The sequence below is a fragment of the Oryctolagus cuniculus genome, chromosome 9 (assembly GCF_964237555.1).
Source record: "Oryctolagus cuniculus chromosome 9, mOryCun1.1, whole genome shotgun sequence".
NCBI lineage: Eukaryota > Metazoa > Chordata > Mammalia > Lagomorpha > Leporidae > Oryctolagus > Oryctolagus cuniculus.
Genome location: NC_091440.1, coordinates 4,285,143 through 4,309,283, shown reverse-complemented (window position 1 = coordinate 4,309,283; position 24,141 = coordinate 4,285,143). Strand labels below are relative to the sequence as shown.

Below are 24,141 nucleotides of genomic sequence, written 5' to 3'. Positions count from 1 at the left end.
ACTGCTAATTATGTAACTACCTAAACTCCTGTCTCTACAGAAACTATGCTAGAAGTCTTGCCAGAAGGATGGGCGTGTGGCACAGCAGTTAAGAGGATGCTTGGGACACCTGCATCCCATATCAGAGTGCCTGGGTTCAAGCTCCAACTCAGTTTCCCATTCCATTTTCCAGCTAATGTGCACCTTAGGAGAGAGCGGACAATGGCTCCACGACTTGGGTACCTGCCACCTGCAGTGAGTTACTGACTCCTGGAGTTCCTGGCATCAGCCTGGCCCAACCCCGGCTGTTGTAAACATTTGGGGAGTGAACCAGAAGATGGGGACATTTTTCCTCTCTCCCTCCTTCCCTCCCTTTGCCTCACAAATATAATAAGTAATTAACAGAAAAGGATTCTATCAGTATCGGTGGATATAGAGTAGGTTTGTTTGCTGAGTGAATTATTGAACACCTAGAGTTGATTCTTGAAAAAGCATACTAGGGAAGGCTAAGGGATGGCTAAACACACACAACCCAACTTAGCTGGTGAGATTCAATTTGATTAAAAAATACTCTGCAACTCTGACTGCACCAGCAATGGCTCACAAAACATTTGGTGGCCTACTGAGAAAAAAGCTGCATTTCTCATTTTCTGACCAAGGAAATCCACTATCTACTGAGTGGATGAGTTCAAGACATCAACCCCTAAGAGGCCACTTCCCTGAGAGTTCTTTGATTGCAGTAACTGCTTCCTCTGACTGCACCTGGTTTGCATAACTGACTGCACCAGCTGGTTGAGTGTGCTCACTGTGTTGCCTCCCAAAACATGCTCTCAACAGACTACACTACGGTTCAGCACGTTGTATTTACAGTAACTTTACATCAATGTGGCACACAGTGCTGTGTGTACAATCAAGATATGTATGCAAAGTGAAGCATTCAGAAATTCCGCTTTGAATGTTCAAATACTAGCATCTAGTTTCTATCTGTAGAGCCGATATAGATACCTCAAAGCTTCCTTCAGCAAATCCCAGGCAGATTCAAATTATTTCATAAAAATGATGAAATTTAGGTGTGGATACACATGCATCCTAAAATGGTTATACAATAAGGGTTGCAAAATTATTACAAAATGAGTATACTTCTGCTCCCTACATGTGCATAGAAAGTCTAAGGGTCTCCATTGCTCTTTACCTGTTCTGTAGCCTAACTCTTTGGATTTTGAAGGTTTATCAAATGCTATCTGCAGTAAGACAAACCAGGGGGTTTGCGGTTAAGAGAGAGACTAAATCTGAGTTCAAATGTGGACTCTAACATTAACACCTGTGTGACGTAAGGGCAATTATTCAACTGCTGTAAAATTGAGTTTCCTGAAGCGTAAAACGGGGCTGAAAACTACGTAGAACGCAGGATAATTCGGCTAAGGTGCTTAGCACAGTACCTGGCATTTAGTAAGTGTTTAATGCGTTTAGTCCCCTACTCGCGATGCCTGTCGATCCGCAGATTAGCAAACTACAACGCATCCGGGGCGGGTGGAGAAGACGTCACTCCAACGGTGGGTCTGCGGTGCTTGTCACGCCGAGACCGCAGAAGACGGTTAAGTGCTACCTCCCCGGCGACACTGAGTACCGAACACAGGTCAAGGCGGGGCTGACAGCAGCCCAGGGCCCGGCGCCTTCGGGGAGCCCGGGGAGACCCGGCAGCGCCCTCCGAGCCCGCAGCACACGGCCCCGGCGGAACCGCACGGCCTCCGCACAGCGGGCCTCAGAGGGGGAACGCGGACCCGAGAGAGACCCGGCAGCGCGCTCCGGTCCCCGCAGCACACGGCCCCGGCGGAACCGCACGGACTCCGCACAGCGGGCCTCAGAGGGGACACGCGGACCCCACAGAGACCCGGCAGCGCCCGCTCCGTCCCCGCAGCACACGGCCCCGGCGGAACCGCACGGACTCCGCACAGCGGGCCTCAGAGGCGGGAACGCGGACCCGAGAGACCCGGCAGCGCGCTCCGGTCCCCGCAGCACACGGCCCCGGCGGAACCGCACGGACTCCGCACAGCGGGCCTCAGAGGGGACACGCGGACCCCAGAGAGACCCGGCAGCGCCCTCCGAGTCCGCAGCACACGGCCCCGGCGGAACCGCACGGTCTCCCGCACAGCGGGCCTCAGAGGGGACACGCGGGCCTGGAGGGCGGCCTCCGCTGAGGGCCTCCCCCGGGCGCGGACCCGGCCCTCCGCCCCGGGAAAGCCGGGAGGCACAGCAGGATCGAGAAAGACGACCCAGGGAGGAGACGGCCCCTCAGGCCCCCGCCCCCTGCGTCCGGCCTCCGCCTGCTCACCGGGCGCCGCGGCTCGCTGTGCTCGCAGCCCCCGGACCCACCCCGCACCGCGGCCCCCACAGACTCTCCCCACAGACTCGCACCTGACGTCAGGCCGGGGGCGCGGCCGCCATGCCGGAAGCCGGGGCTCCGCGAAGCCGGTTCCGCCAGCTGGTCGCCGCGCAGGCGCACTCGCGAGCCGAGCGCTCGCCGGCCGTGACGTCAGGGGGCGGCGTGCGCAGGCGCGGTGGCGTTCGGCTGTGGCTGGAGGTGCAACCAGCCCGGGTTAACCTCGGCGAGCAGGTGCATCGTGCAAGCGGTGGAACCGCACGTCGGTGGATGTCGTGGGGCGTTTGAAAGCTGGGACTGTGTGAGGCCTGAGCGAGCGTCAGCCTCCCCGAGTTCGTGCTGTCCTTGGACCTTTGCGCTGGGTGCTTGCAAAAAGTGTAGCTTCATTAGGCTTTTGCAAATGAGGTAGGGCTGTGTGCTTTTCATGTTGGCAACTGCGGTCTGTCCTCTTATTAGGGAAATAACACACAGTTCACCGTAACACACAACACAGGAATCAAGATTGCATGACTGTTCAACGACTCAGTTGTTGGGTACGCCTGTAGTGCGTGTCTCGTACGGTAAGAGTAGTTGTGGTAGACACTCGGGATGGCGAGGTGAAAACAAACCCAGTCCCAGGCCCCGGTGGCTATTGATATCCACGGAAGCTCTGCCGTGGTCTTGTCTGGAAGCTTGAGAAATAGCATATAAAGCACGGAGGAAATAATTTGTATGAGAACCGCCTTTTAGTATAATATATTCTTGCTTCAGAATGAAAGTGAAATTCGCTGCGGTAGATTCTGACAAAGCAGTTTGGAGCTGTTCATTTTATTACAGGTGTCTACCCTAGAAACCCCCGCACCGACGCCTGTGAGGTCGCTGTGGTACAGTGAGAGTCTAATGGAGCTCGGACCTAAGGCCCCTGTCGCCCAACAACACTCAATGGCTTTATCAGTTATCTTCTGGGTGACTGAGAATCATTCAACGTCATTTTCTCTGAATCACTTATAATAGTCACCTGGTATGATTTGCAAATTATTCCCATAATTGCTATTCCGCTCAATGATCAGTGCACTCCGGAGAAGCGCCAGCAGGTTCTAGGCGCCCTCACTGGCCCACCTCGAGAGACGGGACCTGTCTGTGTTTGCACCCCATTCAACATCTACTAAGCTTTGTATCCGCGATAGGAGAGGAACCCCAATGACGAAACCAGGCAAAACGCAGGCTGAGTCCAGGCTCCACTGTATCGAGCAATTCCGGCTGCGTGGTGCAAAGCAAAAGCGCTAAGCGCCCCCGGCCGCTGCTGGAGGAGGTCCCTAGTTCCGGGGTTTATTAGACACCCAACAGCCGGACACGGAGCCACGATCCCGGCTCTCAGCTGTAGCAAGACAAATATGCTTAAAAACGAAGCGGAGCGGGGGAAAGTGCCTAATGTCCTCTGTTTCTGAAGAGCTGTGCCGACAGGCGCCCAGCCTGGCTAGCAAAGCAGAGGGCGGGAAGGCAGAGCGCTCTGAGACGGGCCGGCGTCCCTGGTCCGCCCCAGGCCCAACTATACACTCCTGGTGGATACCCGCGAGCGCCCGGCGGGCCTGACGCGGACGCTCAGGGACCCCTGGGCGCACCTGCAAGGCCGCGCCAAGGTCCTGGGGCTCCCTGCGGCTCCGGTCACCCCCGACAGTCCCGGGGCTCCCTGTGGCTCGGTCACCCCCGACAGTCCCGGGGCTCCCTGCGGCTCCAGTCACCCCTGACAGTCCTGGGGCTCCCTGCGGCTCCGGTCACCCCCGACAGTCCCGGGGCTCCCTGCGGCTCCGGTCACCCCCGACAGTCCCGGGGCTCCCTCCGGCTCCGGTCACCCCCGACAGTCCCGGGGCTCCCTGCGGCTCCGGTCACCCCCGACAGTCCCGGGGCTCCCTGCGGCTCCGGTCACCCCCGACAGTCCCGGGGCTCCCTGCGGCTCGGTCACCCCCGACAGTCCCGGGGCTCCCTGCGGCTCCGGTCACCCCTGACAGTCCCGGGGCTCCCTCCGGCTCCGGTCACCCCGACAGTCCCGGGGCTCCCTGCGGCTCCGGTCACCCCCGACAGTCCCGGGGCTCCCTGCGGCTCCAGTCACCCCTGACAGTCCCGGGGCTCCCTGCGGCTCCAGTCACCCCCGACAGTCCCGGGGCTCCCTGCGGCTTGGTCACCCTGACAGTCCCGGGGCTCCGTCCGGCTCTGGTCACCCTGACACAGGTACAGCGCCCGGGGAGGCCGCGCCAAGTTCCCGGGGCTCCCTGCGGCTCCGGTCACCCCTGCGGCTCGGTCACCCCCGACAGTCCCGGGGCTCCCTGCGGCTCCAGTCACCCCCGACAGTCCCGGGGCTCTCTGCGGCTCCGGTCACCCCTGACAGTCCCGGGGCTCCCTGCGGCTCGGTCACCCCCGACAATCCCGGGGCTCCCTGCGGCTCCAGTCACCCCCGACAGTCCTGGGGCTCCGTCCGGCTCTGGTCACCCTGACACAGGGACAGCGCCCGGGGAGGCCGCGCCAAGGTCCCGGGGCTCCCTCCGGCTCTGGTCATCCCTGCGGCTCTGGTCACCCTGACAGTCCCGGGGCTCCCTCCGGCTCTGGTCACCCCTGCGGCTCTGGTCACCCCTGACAGTCCCGGGGCTCCCTCCGCTCTGGACACCCCTGACAGTCCCGGGGCTCCCTCCGCTCTGGACACCCCTGACAGTCCCGGGGCTCCCTCCGGCTCTGGTCACCCCTGCGGCTCTGGTCACCCCTGACAGTCCCGGGGCTCCCTCCGCTCTGGACACCCCTGACAGTCCCGGGGCTCCCTCCGCTCTGGACACCCCTGACAGTCCCGGGGCTCCCTCTGGCTCTGGTCATCCCTGCGGCTCTGGTCACCCTGACACAGGTGCAGCGCGGGGCGAGGCCGCGCCAACGTCCCGGGGCTCCGTCCAGCTCTGGTCACCCTGACACAGAAGACAGCGCCCGGCGAGGCCGCGCACAGCCCTGCGCGGACGGCGAGGCGGGACAGCAGCGGCCGCTCGAGCGCCCTCCGCCGCGCCGCGCCGCGCGCCTGCCCGTCCGGGCCACCGTCGCGGGGCTCCGGCCCGGCTTCTGCGCACGCTCGGGAGGGCGGGCCGGCTCCGCGCGGCGCCGAGGACGGAGAGCGGTTACGTGGGCGCCGGCGACGCCGGGGCGCGGGCCGGAAGCGGAGCGGCCGGAGCGCGGCGCTGGCCCGCGGCGACGGCCCTGCGGCGGCGGGAGGACGATGAGGAGCGCCGGCAGCGGCGCGGGGGCTCGCTGCTGCGCGGCGCCCGCCTTCGTGCGCGCGGCCCACGGCGCGGCCTGCCCGCGAGCCTGAGTGAGTGCGGCCCCGGGGGTCGCGCGGGGGCGGGGTGCTGGCCCGCGGCGCCCGGGGGGCTCCCCGTGCCCGCAGCGCGGCTCGCGGGGCGTCCTTGCGGGGCCGGGCCCCGGAGCGCTCGGCACGCAGGGCAGGCGCCGGCGGCGTTGCACCCGCGACCGCTCCCCGGACCCGCCCTGCCACGCAGGGGTGGAAAAGTCACGCGGGAGAGCCGGTGCGAGGGCGGTGGGGTGCAGAACCGCGGGCTCTGCGTGCGGGTGACAGCTCCGGACCCGCGGACAGCGTGCCAGGAAGTTCTGGGGTGTTCGGCAAAGCCGTCCGGTGGAGTGGTTTGGGTTGGTTTTCCTTTTTCCTATCGTTCGTGTGGTGCAAAATGCGTTTTCAGTGTCCCTGGCCGGGTACCGTCGCTGGAAATAAACGGGTCGTTTTGCACCTGCCGCTGTGGACTGGGCGTCGCGTCGAGGCCCCGGGCGGGAGAGGCGGGAGTGCGTGGACTTTGGATTCGGATGCTGGGTTCTCAGTTGAGCATGCCTCAGTGCCCCTCTGCGGGTCTGCTGGGATGAGAGCTTCGACTGGGAAGTTCAGCGCGGTCTTATTCCACCAGTGTGATGTCATAACTGCCGCGCTCACTGGGGGTGAGGAGAAGCCCACCGTGGTGCAGGCGCCGCTCGGGAGCTGGACAGGCCTCAGCCCCGGTGAGCGGGGCAGTTCCTCCGCCACAGTGCGTGCCAACATGCGCCTGTGCACGGGGTGGTTGATGGACACCAGCGAGCGGGGGTCCGGGGAAAGCCTGCCGCAGGTGCCACCATGCGCCTGTGCACGGGGTGGTTGATGGACACCAGCGAGGAGCGGGGGTCCGGGGAAAGCCTGCCGCAGGTGCCACCATGCGCCTGTGCACGGGGTGGTTGATGGACACCAGCGAGGAGCGGGGGTCCGGGGAAAGCCCGTGGCAGGTGCCACCATGCGCCTGTGCACGGGGTGGTTGATGGACACCAGCGAGGAGCGGGGGTCCGGGGAAAGCCTGCGGCAGGTGCCACCATGCGCCTGTGCGCGGGGTGGTTGATGGACACCAGCGAGCGGGGGTCCGGGGAAAGCCTGCAGCAGGTGCCACCATGCGCCTGTGCGCGGGGTGGTTGATGGACACCAGCGAGCGGGGGTCCGGGGAAAGCCTGCAGCAGGTGCCACCATGCGCCTGTGCACGGGGTGGTTGATGGACACCAGCGAGCGGGGGTCCGGAGAAAGCCTGCGGCAGGTGCCACCATGCACCTGTGCAGGGACTACAGCGTACGGGGTGGTTGATGGACACCAGCGAGGAGCGGGGTCCGGGGAAAGCCCGTGGCAGGTGCCACCATGCGCCTGTGCAGGGACTACAGCATACGGGGTGGTTGATGGACACCAGCGAGGAGCGGGGTCCGGGGAAAGCCCGTGGCAGGTCGGCTTTGGGGATGTTGAGGCCTTGCCCTATTCACTTCCAGAGTGTACACAGGCTCTGGGCAGCCCCCAGGGAGGCCTGCGCACTGTTTACTGCAAACCTAGCAGGCTTTCTGGGTGCGCTTGCCTTTGCTTGCTTACCCTGCTGTAGCAGGTAATACAGAACCTGATTTCTGTCTCACAGGGGTAGCTTGCGTTTTTACGTTTGATCTCGGCAGATTTCAATTAAGTGTTTCAAATTCATCTTGCATGCGAGGAAAATATGTATTTAGAGAGTCTGAGAGAGTTGGTCAAAGCTACCTAGCTATTAACAGACCACGCCCCAAACGCTGTAGGCTTCTGCCTGGGCTCCCTCTAATAGCCCGCGTGGAATGCTGAAAGCTCGGGAGCAGGTGTGCTGCAGGTAGCCCTGGGGACTGGGCTCTTAGGCACGTAGCCGCTGCTGTGCCACCTAGGAGGTTACTAAGTGGGTCTGGGCCGACAGAGTGGCCCACCGGAGGTACAGAAGACGGTAGGCCCTAAGGTTTTTCCTGTCCTCTCTGCTCTGCCGCTGCTTACCTCAGAGGAATCCTCTGTTTCTCTGCTTTGTTCATTAAGAACCGGTTGCGTTACTGCTCAGAGAACCTAAAATCTTTGTTCAGTTGCCCCAGGAAGATCTGAGACCGTGGAAAGTAAAAGTGCAGTACCCCTCTGAGTGGACCTCAAAATGGCTCCAGTTCTTCTAAGTAAGATTGTGCCCCTCACGGATGCAGTGTTGCGTCTTCCGTAGCTATTGCAGGAAGCTTTCAACTCTCACCACGGTGCTCGCTGCTGAAATCCCTCCCAGGTGAAGTGTCTCAGCTCGAGACCTGAGCTAGCCCGAGAATCTGACTACTTGTGCATTGGTTTGATGTAAGACGTTGAATTCGAGGTTCACCCACCTAGTTTGTAGGTAAATTCTAGAGCATCACCCGTTCAGAAAGTTGGAAAACTGAGTTTCGTTATCGAACTTCCAACATCGCTCTTCGGTTTTAGGCGTGTGGGGTCCCCCCCCGTTTTTTAGCTTACGTATATTTATAATCTCAGCACAAATTGTGATTGGCTTCTGCAGTGACAATAATCTGCCATCTCAGTCCTCCAAAAGTTGAGTGCGTTTGCCAAGTCTCTCATGCTTCAGGAACAAAGAAAGCACAAAAATGCTAAGTTGCTGCCTGGTGTCATTTTTGAGGGAACCGCTCCTGCAGATGTAAATCCCGGTTTAAATGCTCTCCAATCTATTCAATTACTGTCCAGCGTTCTATAGGCAGTTACTGCTCATGCGTCCCATGGGACTGTTAATACACACTTTTTCATTATTGATGGCATGTGGGCAGCCATTAGGGAAATAGAGAATTCATTCTGTGGTGTCTCCAGCACACCGAGAGCAGCTGTCTGTGTTTCGGTTTCAGCTGCGCAGCTTGGGTGCTGGCTTCCCCGCCCAGTGCTTAGCAGAGACAGGGAGAGGTGAAGGAGTGCTGCCTTTGAGGCTCTCACTTGGAGTGTGCGGTGTCTCAGCTCCTCGCGGGGCTGTGGATGTCCGTCACTCGTGGGCTTGCCTCCCGTGCTTTGCAGTCCTCGGCGGAACCTGCCTGTTGTCCTGCGGGTGTGTTTTCCTGCTGTGTGAGCAGTTACTGTTCTTAAACAAGCTGCTCCTAAACTCACCAACTTAAGGAGAACTTCAAATCTGTAAAAATACCAGTGCACTCACCACTTGCGTCCTGTGTATCATATTTATAGTTAGTTTTTAGCCAGATTGTTTTTGGGGAGTTAATATTTAATCTACATGTAGGTAAAACGTCTTCTGTAGTTTACATCACGCTTTTGCTGTTGGCAGAATTAATAAACATAGTATAGAGTTTTGTAATGAAAAATAATTTCATGGGACAGTTCCATTGAGTAATCATTTTTAATTTACAGATAAAATGCTACTGAGTAAAGAACATTTAAGATGATTGAAAGAAATATATTAACAGTGTTCCTTTAAAAAAATAATTTGAAAGAGATTTTCCATCTGCTGGTTCACTCTCCAGATGTTTGCCACAGCTGAGACTGGGCCAGGCTGAAGCCAGGAGCCAGGGACTCCATCCTGGTCTCCCCTGTGGAATGCAGGGGCCCGAGTACTTGAACGATGGTTTGCTGCCTCCCAGGATGCACCCCGAGCCAGAAGCTGAAAGTAGAACTGGGAGTGGAACCCGGGACTCCCCCGCAGGAGGTGGACGTCCCCAGCGGTGCCTTTGCTGCTGCACCACACACCTGCCCGGCATCCCTCTTCCTTTGGAAGATGCAAGTCTCTGGGGCAGAGGCAGTGAAGTTACATACACTTAGTGCAGAACGGCGGTTCTGAACTCTGGTCCGAAGACCTCTTTATATTAAAAAAAAAGAAGAGAAACAAAGGTCCTGTGTATTTGGATCATGTAGATATTTGTTGTGTTAGTTAATACCATAGTTCATACATTAATTCATTTAAAAATAGCAGTATGAATCCTTTACCTATATATGTAGACAGTACTCTGTGCGAAACAACTGTAATTGCAAAAAACAGGAGTGTGGAGTTGCTCTGTATTTTGTAAGTAATTGTAATGTCTGCTTAATAGAAGACGTGTGTTTCTGCATTCAGGATCTTGTAGGTGAAATACATGAAAATCAGGCTCACACAAACCTACACTTGTAAGTGAAGGGGTATTTTAATCTCAGAAATGAGAATATTCTTTGGTACTGCAACAGCAGGGCACCTGAAACCCGAATCAAAGTTCTCGACTCTGTTGAAATTCACTGGTTTGTCTTACCGTGAACAACCTGCCCGTGTCCCACTGACTGTTGTGACATCACTCTTGTCATTCGGTTTACAGAGTTACTTGGTAAATACTGGTTTGATGTGTTATACAGATTTTCCGCATGGTGAAATAGAATATAAAGTAGTAGAAACTCAGGTTTGTTAGCATCATGCCCCCAACCCCTACAGTGCCGTTAGAAAAAAAAATCTCAGAAGTGTTGGGGAGCTATTGGCAACATCATTCATTTTCAAGAAAGTGTTTCCCCAACACCTGAATCTGAATAATCATACTAGATCAATTGTCTTTTTAAATTAAAATGCTGGCCGGTGCATTGGCTCACTAGGCTAATCCTCCACCTTGTGGCGCCGGCACACCGGGTTCTAGTCCTGGTCGGGGCGCCGGATTCTGTCCTGGTTGCCCCTCTTCCAGGCCAGCTTTCTGCTGTGGCCAGGGAGTGCAGTGGAGGATGGCCCAGGTGCTTGGGCCCTGCACCCCATGGGAGACCAGGAGAAGTACCTGGCTCCTGCCATCGGATCAGCGCGGTGCTCTGGCCGCAGCACACTGGCCGCGGCGGCCATTGGAGGGTGAACCAATGGCAAAGGAAGACCTTTCTCTCTGTCTCTCTCTCTCTCACTGTCCACTCTGCCTGTCAAAAAATGAATAAAAATTAAAAAAGAATTAAAATGCTACCGTTGGGCTGGCCTGTGGCTTAGCAGGTTAAGCTGCAGTGTGCAACACCATCTGCCATGCAGACATCTTTTGTGGGCCAGGTTTGAGTCCCTGCTGCTCCTCTTCTGATCCAGCTCTCTGCTATGGCCTGGGAAAGCAGTAGAAGATGGCCCAATTCCTCAGGCCCCTACACCCACGTGGGAGAACTGGATGAAGCTCCTGGCTTCAGCCTGGTCCAGCCCCAGCCTTCATGGCATCTTGGGGCACGAACCAGCAGATGAAAGATCTCTGTATCTCTCTGTCTCTGTGTGTAACTGCCTTTCAAGTAAAATAAAAAAAAATCATCAAAAAACAAATGTCACCTGAAAAAAGCAGCTAATTTAGCTCACAGTTCAGATGTATTTTGTTCAGTGTACAGCCTGTGTGGTTTCTGTATTTCCCATATAGCCACACACTTGTATGTGCAGTTGAGATACAATGAATAATTTTTACTGCTGCTTCCCTGATTATTTAAGTAAACTGGATCTGCTTTTCCGCCTTTGCCGTTGTCATCTCATGAGCATAAAGAGTGATAAACAGTGACTGTGACGCTTTACCGCCACTGCAGTGACTCCCATTCAGAGACCCGTGGCTTTACCCATTATTGCTTGCGCGTCGTCATGGGGAATATCAAGCAGTGAGAGGTAAGCAATGCCTCAGTATCATGACACTGCCGTCGTGGACTCCCTGAAAGGGCCGTGGGGACTTCCAGGAGTCTGCGTCCACTTTTGGGGAATGATTGGCGTTAGAAAGACCTCAGATTTAATCATGGATCCAGCTTCATGACTGAATTTCCTCCATGCTGCCCAACCAAGTATTAGTTAGACTAGCTTGAATGCGTCCATTTCCTGGGAAGAATTGTGCTGAATGTCTAAAAACAAGTGGTACAGGTGGGTGTCTGATAGAAAGTGGGAGAGCTTCTTTACGTCCGAGAGAGGTTTTGTCTTGTTTTCAGAAGTGTGTAGAGGATGCCAGTTCTCACAAGTGATCAGGCCTGGTGAAATCCGGAGTTTACAGGAATGATGTGGTGAAGGATCCATAGTTCAGCTTTTGATTTCCCTTGCTACGTAAGCGTGCCTCCAAAAGTCGGCGGAAAATGAAATCAAAAGGAAATGTACATTTCTGAACTTTTTGAAGACCCCTTATATTGAAGAACAGTTGTGATCTTTGGTTTTCCTTGTCTTCTCCATAAGTAAATGAACTTCAACGTTAGGTATATGGTTGTACATGTTCGCGTCTGTCTGCTGAGTAGCTGGGATTTGCTCAGGGTTACTGATCGTACCATGAGTCTTGTGGAGCAGGAACTGTAGCACTTTTTTTTTAGGTAGCCTGCAGTGCCTGAGCACTGCTCCACATAGCAGGTGTCTGCACACGTTCCTTGTGTCTGTGTTTAGTCCTTAAACAGCGCAGCGGCCTGCACTGGGTCTGATGAACATCCCTCTGCGAGGAGGCTGGGAGGCCCGGCCTTGGGAGGGCCTCGGAGGTCCACTCTGGGTTTGACAGCCCCTCTGGGCAGTGGTACTGAGAAGACCCCTGTCAGGAGGGGTTGGCATAATTCCTTGCCTCTCTGTTTCTTTTTTAAACATTAGTCTATGAAATAATTATCCAATTTTCTTAAAACCAGCACCGTTTGTGATCCCCCACCACGATGTGTGAGGGGAGCTCTCATTTAGGTAGACTTCATATGACTGGCGTCCCTCGCCGACTTACTCATTCACTCACTGTTGCTCACACAGCCGGCCAACACCATAGTCTGACAGCTTACAGCTCTAAGTTGTTTGTGTTCTCGTTCTTAAATTGGTCATTGTTCACCCATGCGGACATGAATCTAAAGACAAGGAGTATAAGGAGCCCTAGGAGTGGCTGAGGTAATGAGGGCCGGCCCATTCTCAAATAGCAGCATCGGATCTGTTGTTTGTATCACAGGACCAGAGTTCTTGTCTGTATCTTCTTTATATTGTAATAGAGATGACGTATGCTTCAGGGTATCGTTCCGTGAGAACTTAGAGGCGTCACTTTTGTATCAAATCACTGCATTTTGAAAGCACAAATTATTTCTAAAGCTGATCTTTTTCATTCAGATACAAAGCCGGTACATATTATAATACACCTATTTTTGGATAACTGTTGCATAATTAATTAGTGGCTATATTGCATACTGTAAAATAACTGCATTTTAGTCTACACATTGCATATCGAGCGTCACAATCAAGCCTGTTTTTGTAGGAATGTGTTTGTTTATACAACATACTTTCTTGCTCATAACTAACAAAAACCTTGGAAAAGCTTGGATGGGAAGGAAGATAACGTTTGGGTAAGTTTGGGATGTCAGTGAAGTGACAAGTAAATTGAGATTGTAGAACAGTGCGCCTGTAGATGGGGACTAATTCATACCCAGGTGTGGTAGTTGTGGCCAGGAGAAGGAATGAAATCACAGATGGAATGAACTTAGTAACCCAAGAGATGGTGGACAGGACCCTCCCAGATGCCTGTATGTAGGGGACTGGCTTAGAAAGCAGCAGGAATTTGAGTATCCTGGAAGCCGGAGGAGGCGTCTGCAGTGACGGCCACTTTGGGGGTGTGTTGTCATGGTGTGGGCTGAGGAAAGTCCTTGGGTGCAGTGGTGCTGAGTTTTACTTTTTGTGAGGCCTCATTCTGAGAGCTTGCTCCTCACAGCCTCAGGTGTTAAGTGGTTAATGAGTTGTTGGAGGTGATTAAAGCCACCGATTAGTGGGTTTTAGAGATATTTGACATGTGCGTCAAGTCTGATCACACACAAAGGCAGCATTGAGAAATGAAAGTCAGCTAATCGTTCAAGATGTAGACCTAGGGTGAAAAATATAATAATGGTGTTGCAGAGACTTACTAAAGGCTGTGGCCTCTCTGAGCGTTGTTGAAAGACAAGGAATAGAAAAGACACCATGTCAGCATCAAGTGCGTGGTCCACAGGTGACAACTCAGGTGGGTGGGAGTGGGCAGCACGCTGGCGTGGCTGCTTCATGCCCCCCAGGAGACAACCCCTTGCAGCAGTATGTGGGCTGGCGCTCATGGCCCAGCGAAGAGCAAGCTGCTTCCCCAGCCGGCCCTTTCCGCCACCACCGCTGGGTCTCAGAAACACAGCTGAGCTCGCCCATTCCAGGTCTCCAGGGAAACAGCGCTGCAAGGTTAAATGGAGGTCATTTTTATATGGGAAGGGAGGAAGCTCTTGTTAACCTTCTTAGTCAAGAGGTAGCTGAGGAAGTAAATAGAAGACTCCCTCCAGGTGCCGCTGGGGTCATTGCGGCTCCTCACTGACCACAGAACTTCTTGGCCGTGTGAAGTGTTTCAGTCTAAGCAGAGGACGCCCACTCATTCTGCTTTGCTGAGAGCCGAAGCATACTGAGTGAATGAAAAATCCTTCCTGGTATTAAGTCCACTTTTCTCTGGTCATTTGAGCTGGAATGCACTGATCAGGGAGTAGAGATGACTGGCAGGTTGGATAAGTAGAAGAAGCCTGGCAGTCCGTGAGTGAAGTCTGGTAAACCGCCAGGACGCTAGAACGTGTTAAAAGAGAAGACTCGGGCCACACAGCCAAGAACTGCGTTCATTAACCTGTGCTTGACAGAAACTCTCACTTGACATGATTCAACATGAATTGACTTCCATTCCGCCTGCTGTAGTGCTAACAATCTATTTGTAAAATTGTTTCTCAGTGATTTAGTCAAAGTGACTGCAGGGATGTTTGTGGAAAACGGGAAGTTTATTGTATTATTCCTGACCAATGATAGATCCAAACAGATATGCCAGTTTTTCTGACATCCAGTCTTAAAGAAATATGCTCAGTTTTTTAGGATACGTGTCTATTTTCTTGGAATAATAATTGGACACCTTATTAGATTATTCATTTAAAGGATGTTTTAGTCTTCAGTATATTTTACCTACTATCCTTAGCCAGGGCTGCCTCACAAAATCGGTTTTTGACATTACAGATTTAAGTTCAGTATTGGGTCTGGCTATTGTGGTGCAGCAGGTTAAGCCATTTCTTAGGATGCCTGCATCAGGTGCTAGGGATGGAGGCCCCCTACACACACACACCATCCCAGCTTCCTGCTAGTGCCTGCCCTGGGAGGCAGCAGCTGAGGGCGTGAGTACTTGAGCTGCAGCCATTGGCATGGGAGACCTGGATGGAGTTCCTTCTCCTGACTGCAGCCTGCGCCAGCTCCTGCTACCATGGGCATTTGGAGAGTAAACCAGCAGATTAAAGACCTCGGTCTCTGTGTTTAAAGCAAATAAAAAAGAAACCTTAAAAATAAATGTTTTACTGGTGAAATCAGAAAACTAGATGCTACTTTTAAAAAATACCTTTTCAAAGTTCTGTAGTTGAAATCTTTTAAGTGGATTTAAGCCAAACAAATGTAAATATAAGGTTTGCATTTCAGAATCTGCTTTATCCATCTGTTGGGAGCGTTGTTGTTTGGGTATTCTAATACTTTTTGTAATGAGGACTTTGATTTGAAAACTGAGTCAGTTTACACCAGTGATCTAATTACTGGTATGCTTTGCTTTGTTCTCATCAAACTTACAGATTTTTGAATATGTATTTTCTGAAATCTGATTTTTGTATTAATTTTAGCAGAACAGGGTTAAGAAAGTAGCAGCACAGCCAGAATTCTATGCTAGTCACAAAAGCAAAGGAAATTAACATATTCACATGTCTGTGTTTATTGTTCATTTTACTTGATATTGCTTCCCAGACTTACATGGAGACATTTTAAAAATTCTTAATCTGAAAAGGACTTTCCCACTGGAAGCAGGTGATAAATAGAGTTATCAGCAAGTATATGATACAGGAAAGCCTTTAAGGATGATGCACCTTAAGTATGCTTTTTCCTGCTAAGTCACTAAATCATGTGTGAATTGCACACTTCTAATACCTCTGTCATAACAGGACTTGACTGAAAAAAACAGTAAATATTGACTTTTTTTGGCCAAAGAAAATCTTATTTACCAAATATTGTAGCTTTTTAATGCATATGTAGGATTTCAAACCTTGTTAATCCTAATCATTACACAAATGTTAAAATTCTTTTGATACATAAAATTAATGCCAGTATGGTTTCAGATCTGCCAATACAACTTATGGGCACAAATGAAAATCTTTCAGATATCACTTGTGCTTAAAAAACAAGACTAAGTAAGTATTAGATGAGAATTTTAACCAGTTGTGGTAGAGATTTGTCAAAACATGAAGAAGTGTAAATTGGCCCTGTCTAATTAAGCTGCTGACAAATAATTATAATAGATTAAAAAGCGATTCTGTATAATAGATGTTTTATTCGGGTGCTCTGTTGTAATTCTTCTTAGTCTGATTGGACTTTTAGCCAGGTTTAATGCCTGCAGTGTTCAGCTGTTCCAGGATTTTTTTTTGCCTCCCGGATTGTTTTTTCTGGATTGCAGCTAGGGCTCAGTGTAGTAAAACTTGCTACAACTGGGTGGCAGTGTTGGTTTCTGGGAAGCCAGACAAGATGCTGCTGGTTTATGCTTGGAAAGATTCTTTCCAATAAGAGCTAAAATGTGAACGTCTTCATTCAGTGAAATAATAGTGAAAAATCAAATTTATTAAGTCATCCAACTCCTTTAGTCTGATTTTATATTTTCTTTTCAGTGTGCACTTCTAGTTTAGTACATAGAAAAAGGGCACATTTTATCAGCTAATGGCACACAGCAAAATGTTCAAGAATCAATTACTAATAATTATTAAAATGAAGAATATCTTGTTAATAGTAGTTTTGTTAGTGAATAAAAGGGAATTTTGCATTTTTTAAAATTTGGTAAGTAAATATAACCAGATTAATAATATCTTAGATGTTTTGCTGTGTTAATACAACACATAAAGGTTTTTAAGAATTTATTTATTTATTTGAAAGAATTAGAGCAAGAGGGGGAGAAACAGATTCTCTGTCTGCTGGTCACTCCCCAGATGGCCACAGTGGCCAGGGCTGAGCCAGGCCAAAGCCAGGAGCTTCATCTTGGTCTCCCATGTAGGAGGCAGTGCCCAAGCATTTCAGCCATCCTCTGCTGCCTTTCCCAGGCCAGCCGTAGGAAGCTGGGTCAAGTGGAGTAGCCGGGACTTGTACTGGTGCCCACAGGAGATGCCGGCTTTGCAGGCAGCAGCTTTGCCAGCTATGCCACAGAGTGCAGGTAAAATTTTAGATTTGATAACAAAATTATCTTCTGGTAGTTTCTTTTCTTTGTTATCTTTATTTTTGAATCCCATTCTATTTTTTAGTAATCTTTAAATTTTTTTTCCCCTGTAAATAATTTTGCTTCATTCATTTCTTGGTCTCAAAGGTGACCTGTACATTTGTTTGCCACTTCCCCCGTGTGTGGGTTGCCCTGCATCGGCGTGGTCAGTGTTGACCCTCTGGTGTGAGACTTCAGTAAGAATTACACAGTGTTGCATATCATGTAAACATTTTTAATCATGTGCATGTAAAACTATGATAGTAGAGTCTAATGGTTAATTTAAATACAGTAAGTTCATCTGTGAATGCTCTCGGGTTGAGCAGGAGATGTTTTTATTCATGTCTTACACGAGCCTCTGTTTCGTCATATAAAGAATGGGGAACATGGCATGACTTTGTTTTTCTCTCAGATCCGTGAGAACGGATGATTGAAGGTATCTGGCAGTCATTAAGGACTGTTTCTTTAAGTGGATGCATTTTATTAATATTTACATGTCCCAAGTGTGGCAATGGATGGGTACTATGGACTGGAGACGGTTAAGAGCAGAAGGTACAAGAGGATTCTGGTACCAGTTTTGTGCATAGATTTACGTAGGACCCAAAGACACTAGGTTTTTTATATCATGGATCTTTTAAAATAAAAGATCGCTGATCTTCTCTTCCTCTCTTTCTCCCTCTAGGGTACTTTCAAAGAGCTACAATGGAAAAGTCCTGGATGCTGTGGAACTTTGTGGAAAGATGGCTGATAGCCTTGGCTTCGTGGTCTTGGGCTCTCTGCCGTATTTCTCTTTTACCGTTGATAGTGACTTTCCATCTGTATGGAGGCATTGTCTTACTGTTGTTGATATTCATATCAATAGCAGGTATTCTGTATAAGTTCCAGGATGTCTTGCTGTATTTTCCAGAACAGCCTTCCTCGTCACGCCTTTATGTCCCCATGCCCACTGGAATTCCACATGAAAACATTTTCATCAGAACCAAAGATGGAGTACGTCTGAATCTTATTTTGATAAGGTACACTGGAGACAGCTCACCCTACTCCCCAACGATAATTTATTTTCATGGGAATGCAGGCAACATAGGCCACAGGTTACCAAATGCGTTGCTCATGTTGGTTAACCTCAAAGTTAATCTTTTGCTTGTTGATTATCGAGGCTATGGAAAAAGTGAAGGAGAAGCAAGTGAGGAAGGACTCTACTTAGATTCTGAAGCTGTGCTGGACTATGTGATGACGCGGCCTGACCTCGATAAGACAAAAATCCTTCTTTTTGGCCGTTCCTTGGGTGGAGCGGTGGCTATTCATCTGGCTTCTGAAAACTCACATAGGATTTCAGCCATCATGGTGGAGAACACATTTTTGAGCATACCGCACATGGCCAGCACTTTATTTTCCTTCTTCCCCATGCGCTACCTTCCTTTATGGTGCTATAAGAACAAATTTTTGTCCTACAGAAAAATCTCTCAGTGCAGAATGCCTTCCCTTTTCATCTCTGGACTCTCTGACCAGCTAATCCCACCAGTAATGATGAAGCAACTGTATGAACTCTCGCCATCGCGGACTAAGAGACTGGCCATTTTTCCAGAGGGAACGCATAACGACACGTGGCAGTGCCAAGGCTATTTCACAGCGCTCGAACAGTTCATCCGAGAAGTCATGAAGAGCCATTCTCCTGAAGAAATGGCAAAAACGTCATCTAATGTCACAATTATATAATGTGTCTCCTTTTGATTAATGCATTGTGTTTTAATTTGTGCAGAATGATGAAGAATGTTCCCTTCCAGAAGTGCGTTACATCTGTACCTGTCTGAAGGGTGACATTAAACTATGAAAGGACCTCAGTGCTCCTTTGTTATGATCCAAATAGTTTTTTTACATTTTTGGAACTATAATTCCTGGGATTATTTCATACATTTCCATGAAAACTTTCAATGTCATTATGTATCCATATCTTTATTATGTCACTATAATAGAGATGATTCAAAAGTTTCTTGTTGCTAAAATGATATAATCTGTGTTATACTTGGGTTACTGGCTATCTGTGGAGAGATATATGTAAACAAGAAACCTTTGGATGTTAATCCTGTAGTAAATATTGGACAATCACGGTAAGCAAACTTATTCTGTAACTGCATTTTTCACCTTTAAAGTTAAAATGAGATGCATGATGGTATTTTATTCCTTGACTTATGCAATGCAACATTTTTAATGTAAATAGCACTGATCATATACGAATGTATATGGTTACCTGGGTTATATCTATTTTTATGTAAATTCTATTTTGTTTTTGGCAAGAAGTGAAATTGAGGCCTGTGTGCAGGTTGCCATTGAATTTTGCTCTGGTAAATGCTGAGATCCAGCTTTTTGTTACAAATAAACGGGACCCTGTTTTCCAATAGAAATGTACCGTGTTTTTGTTAGGTACAGTCTGGATCACGGCATGTGGAAATAGAAATCTAGAATTTTACTGCAGCTTTGGTGTGCATATTTGAACTTTTTAACATTTGTAATTTTGGTGGCAAGAATTTTAGCTTCTGTCCATTTTGTAAGTCTACAGCTGAAACACTAATAGCAATCATAGTGAAGATTAGAACTTGATAAAGAATTAAGTTAGGAGGTCTCTTTACTGTACATAGTATTTTACAAACATTTTCATATTTGATTCTTAAGTTCCAATACCTAAGATATCTCAAACCCACCGAAAGTGAGATATCAATTATTGGGCTTTTAAAAAATAAAAGTTAAATAAAAACACTATGTTCTTGGCTTGATGTTCCAGTGGTTGTAAGATAGAATTCCTGCATCAAAAGAAAATTTTAGAAGGTCATTTATTTACTTATATTAAAATATTTTACATGTAGGAATATGACAGGAATTCTAGAACATTTTGATCCAGAACCCATTGCCATATTTAACTGTTAAATTGTAGGTGAGAAGTAGTTTTTAGACATATGGAAGAGAAGAAAAATTTCTAAAAGATACTTGAGACCTACAGGATCTATTTGAACAAAAATATTAGCTATGCGGCATAATCATGCTTTTTGTCCATAATTATTCCAGGTTGTCCTCAACAGTTAGACGTAATTGACTGTGTACATTACTATGCCAGCTTTAACATGGTGTTTTGAATATTTCAGCTGTTCATTGGCTTTCCTCAGGCACCTAGAGCAGAAAAATAATCATTAATCTTGACTTTAATTTTAAACACTTTCCACAGAAACGGGGCTGGACATGTTTCTGCCAGACAGCATTACCATTCACTTTGTGCCAGTATTTAGAAAGAATAAATTATAGCAAGTATGTTTCTAAGGAAAAAAAAAAGTTTTCTATAAATTATGAACTGTAAAGAACGTCTTGCTTTTTAAAAAGAGTCAATAGTGTATATCATGGAAGGTGTATTTTGTATCTATAAATTCACCGCAGTCAAAGGCTACTTGTCACCGTGTCGATCTTTGCAATGTAGAGTGACTATCCTAAATAGTAACGTATTAAGAAAAAGGTTTATACAGCAAAGTGTAGTATGTTTAGCCATGTACTTAACATGGAAACCCTTGCCCTTGGGTCATTTTTTTTAAAGTTTACAGAAAACCGTATGTTTTCGTGTAGTCCTTTAGTCTCCTACACCTGGAGGAATTTCTCAGCTTCAGTTTTAAATGTTACACTGGTGAAGTGTAAAGTTTTCTTCATAGGTGTTCTGCTTTTATGCTGCTTTTCGCTGATACCACAGGTTGATAACTAGTGTCTATTGTGTATGTGCATTTTTTTTTAAAGCCACCAGTTCAAAAGATGTGGAGCACTTGTGGTGTGCCATCCCCTGCCTTCATTCTCTGAGATTTACACAACCTGTCTTTTTTTTTTTCCTTTTGTGCCAAGGGCAGAGGCTGTGTCTAGGATTGTAGTCCACCCATCTTCCCTGGCTTCGGTTGGAGACGTCTACTTACATAGGAGGGGTGGAGAGCACACTGTCACTGCGGGGGCCCTGAAGCCCGTGGCATCATTTTCTTGTGGCCAGGCTTCTTCATGAGTCACTGCTTCGTTTTGGGCCTCGCCCTTGGTGGGAATGGAAGCATGTCCATCTCGTATGTTGATTTCTGGCTCATTAATACAGGAGTGACTCTGAGTCCCTGTGTAATATCCAGTATTCGGCAATCCTAGAGTGCTCTTAAGTATGGCAAACCGATTCCTTTGGAATAAAATCCAAAGTCCAATATTTAAGGGGGATTTTTGGGGACCTGGGGTTGGAAGAATCAGTTTTTAAAGAATACTGCAGAACAAGGGGAGAAGCCATTTGTGACAGGTCAAAGAATATTAGCAGGATTGAACCAGGGAAGTGTGGCAGTTCTCAAATGTAATCAATAGTTGTGAGATTGGTGAAAAGCAAACATGCAAAACAAAAGCATTTCTGATGAAGTGTCTGGGGCCCCTGGTACTGTAACAACCCTCTGTTTCTGCAAGTAGATTTTTGAGTGTAAAGTCGATATTTTCATTAAAATGCAACTCGGTTTTTTTACAGGGATGCTTAAATTTATTTTACTGTGAGGAGTTGTAGAAAATGGTGGTTACACAGGTGACGGTCTTGGAATATTGATGATATTGAGGTCCTTACTGTTGAGAATTGGTGTGGTCTGATGCTTTTAAGAATGGGCTTGGTGGGAATACCTGTTACACACTGAAGGCCATTCCAGCCTCACAGAAGGCACCATGCAAGCTCACACAGTGCCAGAGTCGTTTTCTGTCAGGTTCTTCCCTCCTTGAGGTTCGGGAGGAATGAGACGTGGCTGAGGTCAGCTTTTAAGAGGGACGTCCCAGGAGTCGGGTCACCAGTGAGATACCACAGTGCTCCATTGGTCTTTCTCTTTTTCCTGTCACATTCGATGCTTGTTTCCTTAAAAGAACTGTGAAAGGAAAAATGAGTCATAACTTACCTTTGTGGATTATCCACTTAATTTTGTGTATTTTCGTATCACTCAGGTAAAGTTGGAAATGACAAGAGCACAGACATCTATTTTTTAAATTGATAAGGTAGAAAATGAAAAGCACTTCTGTTTATTCTAATTACCATATATGCACATCATCTTAGCTAATCAGAAATAATATATTCATTTGTTTGGCGAATTAAATACAGTCATCCTATTACTAGTCAAGAAATTTTTGCCAAATGGAACAAATATACCTCCATTTATATTTTGTATCTTCAAAATGCAGTTTAAAATAGGAATATGTATGAGACACTTTTTTACAAAAAGTGCCAGATATACATATATAACGGGTGTGTGTTTAACATAATTTATAGCAATTTCTGTCAGTACAGCCTATACAGAAACTCAAGTTGTCTTCAACATAGTCAAGTATATTCAGAATAAAAGAAGGTAATCCAGTTTCATAATGTAAGTTTATTTTTGTTATTTGCCATATTTGATTTCCAGCAGTAATAAAGTTTTATAACTCAGATTTGAATGTCATAGTACATTGTATGGTAACCACAGCAAGCAGACATTTACATTTGTTTTTTTACACTCAATTTCTTTTAAAAGTATACTTTCTATTTTTCTGTACTGACATATGCAATAAATTGATACATTAAAAGTTTGATTAATGTCTTAAGATAGTCTGTATCCAGTCTTTTTAATTTTGTCTTCATCTAAATTCTGTGGTAGGACATTAAAGTTTCCTTAATGATTGAATGAAATTTCTGAATTTGTACTGAAATTAGTGGATTTTGCTCTATAATGATGTGTATTAAAGTAATAGAATTTGGCCTTATATTGCCCTCATCCATTAGTATTACTGTCCCACATACTTTTAATTTAATATTAATATTTTCTGCATATGAAGTACTGGTGAATGACTGAGCCCAAAGCATTTCTTTAGTTGATGTAGGAATGAACAGATCTTAACTGCATAATCATGCCCTCAGATTTCATAAAATGCCTTTTCCAGAAATGTTTAGGGTTTGTTTTCCTGTCACTTGAGTTTTAATTAATGGTTTCAGAGGATTAAAAATGGCTGCATATGCATTCACCCTTTAAGCGTCTGTAGCTTGCTTTCCCTAAGAAACTTTCCTGCTTGAGCACCGTGGGAGTCAGTTGAATGATGGGAAGTGCGTGGTGCACCCTACATGGGCGCTTGCACGGGGGGATGGGGAGCTGGAGGCTCTCCCTGCCTGGGTAGGTCTGGTGGGAGGAAGAATCAAGTTCTACTCTGAAAGGTTATCAACCTGAACCCCAGCATGAAGCAGTTGTTGGGTATCTAATATTTTTAAAGTGTGTGAATGTGTGTGTGTGTTTCAGTCTCCAGCTGTACATTCTGTTAGTCTGAAAGGCATGAGCAGTCGTATCTGGCTAGGGAACGCAGTGCCTCTGTCTTGAGAGAGAAGATACTGAATCCCTGTGTAGTATCCAGGTGTTCCATAAGTTAATGCCATTGAGTTCCTAAAATGTAAGTCATGTGTAGTCCCATCTTACAAGACACAAGCTCTGAGTGGCTGAGCAATGTGCTAGATTCCCCGCGATGGAGGCAAAGTTTGAGGCACGGTCTGCAGTTCTAAATCTGGAACAAGTAAACGAGTTGACTCATTTCCTCAATAAACCGATTTGAAAGTTTTTATTCATGTTGAAATACATTAAACAGAATTACAAGTGGGCCAATTCTTCAGGGTCATTCCCAAAGAATTGCTGCAAACTGAAAATTAAAAGTCTAACACAATAAACTACATTTCCTTCAAAGCAGGTAAACAGGTGCTCCTGCGAGAAAATCTAGAAGTTAAACACATGAGATGTATCCTCTTTCCTTGGCGTTCAACACATAAGATGTATCCTCTTTCCTTGGCCTTTTATAAATAACCAAGAGTATTTACAAAGTGATTTGTGGTAACCCCACGCACATAGCTTCCCTACCGGTCCCTGGAATTATTTTATAATAGTCTGCATTTTTATTGAGTACTTGCTGTATACCAACTTTTGTTAGGACTTTTTGTCATTTATTTTTAAATGAATAGACTACAAACTGGTTTATAATTTTACTGTTCCCAGTCCATGACCATTATCCCTGATCCTAACCATAAAAATGTAATGGTCTTCCCTGCCCAAGGGCTTGCAGTGGCTGCATTTCTCAGTAGTTCAAAGTCAGACTTCTCAGCCTTTTACACACTAACCTTAACATTGTAAAAGGCAAATGTTCTTTCGTTCACGAATCAAATGCATCCTCCTTCTGTGCATCGACTCATGCCTTAACGTCTAGATTCAGTGCCCTCCCCCTCTCAGGGTCTCTGAGTCTCGAACCCAGATTCATTGTAGCTCTTGGAACTA

General features: G+C 48.1%; 1 protein-coding gene and 1 long non-coding RNA gene across 8 annotated transcripts in view; one reads left to right on the top strand and one right to left on the bottom strand.

Annotated features, from left to right (window-relative positions):
- Positions 1–5,406, bottom strand: part of LIG4 (DNA ligase 4) — a 176,995-nt gene extending 171,589 nt beyond the window's left edge. For 3 of the 6 annotated variants that reach the window (XR_011378706.1, XR_011378707.1, XR_011378708.1), the window contains exon 1: positions 2,395–5,406. This is a non-coding gene — a long non-coding RNA (DNA ligase 4). Of the gene's footprint in view, positions 1–1,418; positions 1,558–2,311 lie in introns of those variants that run through there. The other 3 variants (XR_011378703.1, XR_011378705.1, XR_011378704.1) reach the window with 3 other exon arrangements.
- Positions 5,407–5,471: 65 nt separating this feature from the next.
- ABHD13 (abhydrolase domain containing 13) lies at positions 5,472–22,444 on the top strand. Of its 2 annotated transcripts, XM_070048581.1 has the most exons (3): positions 6,308–6,406; positions 6,481–6,557; positions 17,517–22,444. In XM_070048581.1, exon 3 carries the CDS (start codon positions 17,537–17,539, stop codon positions 18,548–18,550), a length of 1,014 nt encoding a protein of 337 aa, XP_069904682.1. In that variant the 5' UTR covers positions 6,308–6,406; positions 6,481–6,557; positions 17,517–17,536; the 3' UTR covers positions 18,551–22,444. The 2 variants fall into 2 exon arrangements, with proteins under 2 accessions (XP_051705943.1, XP_069904682.1); XM_051849983.2 differs by lacking the exons at positions 6,308–6,406; positions 6,481–6,557 and adding an exon at positions 5,472–5,681.
- Positions 22,445–24,141: the final 1,697 nt, after the last annotated feature.

What these genes read in the sequence shown, in the direction of transcription:
- ABHD13 (XM_051849983.2), top strand. Translation starts at nt 17,537, where the DNA reads ATGGAAAAGTCCTGGATGCTGTGGAACTTTGTGGAAAGATGGCTGATA.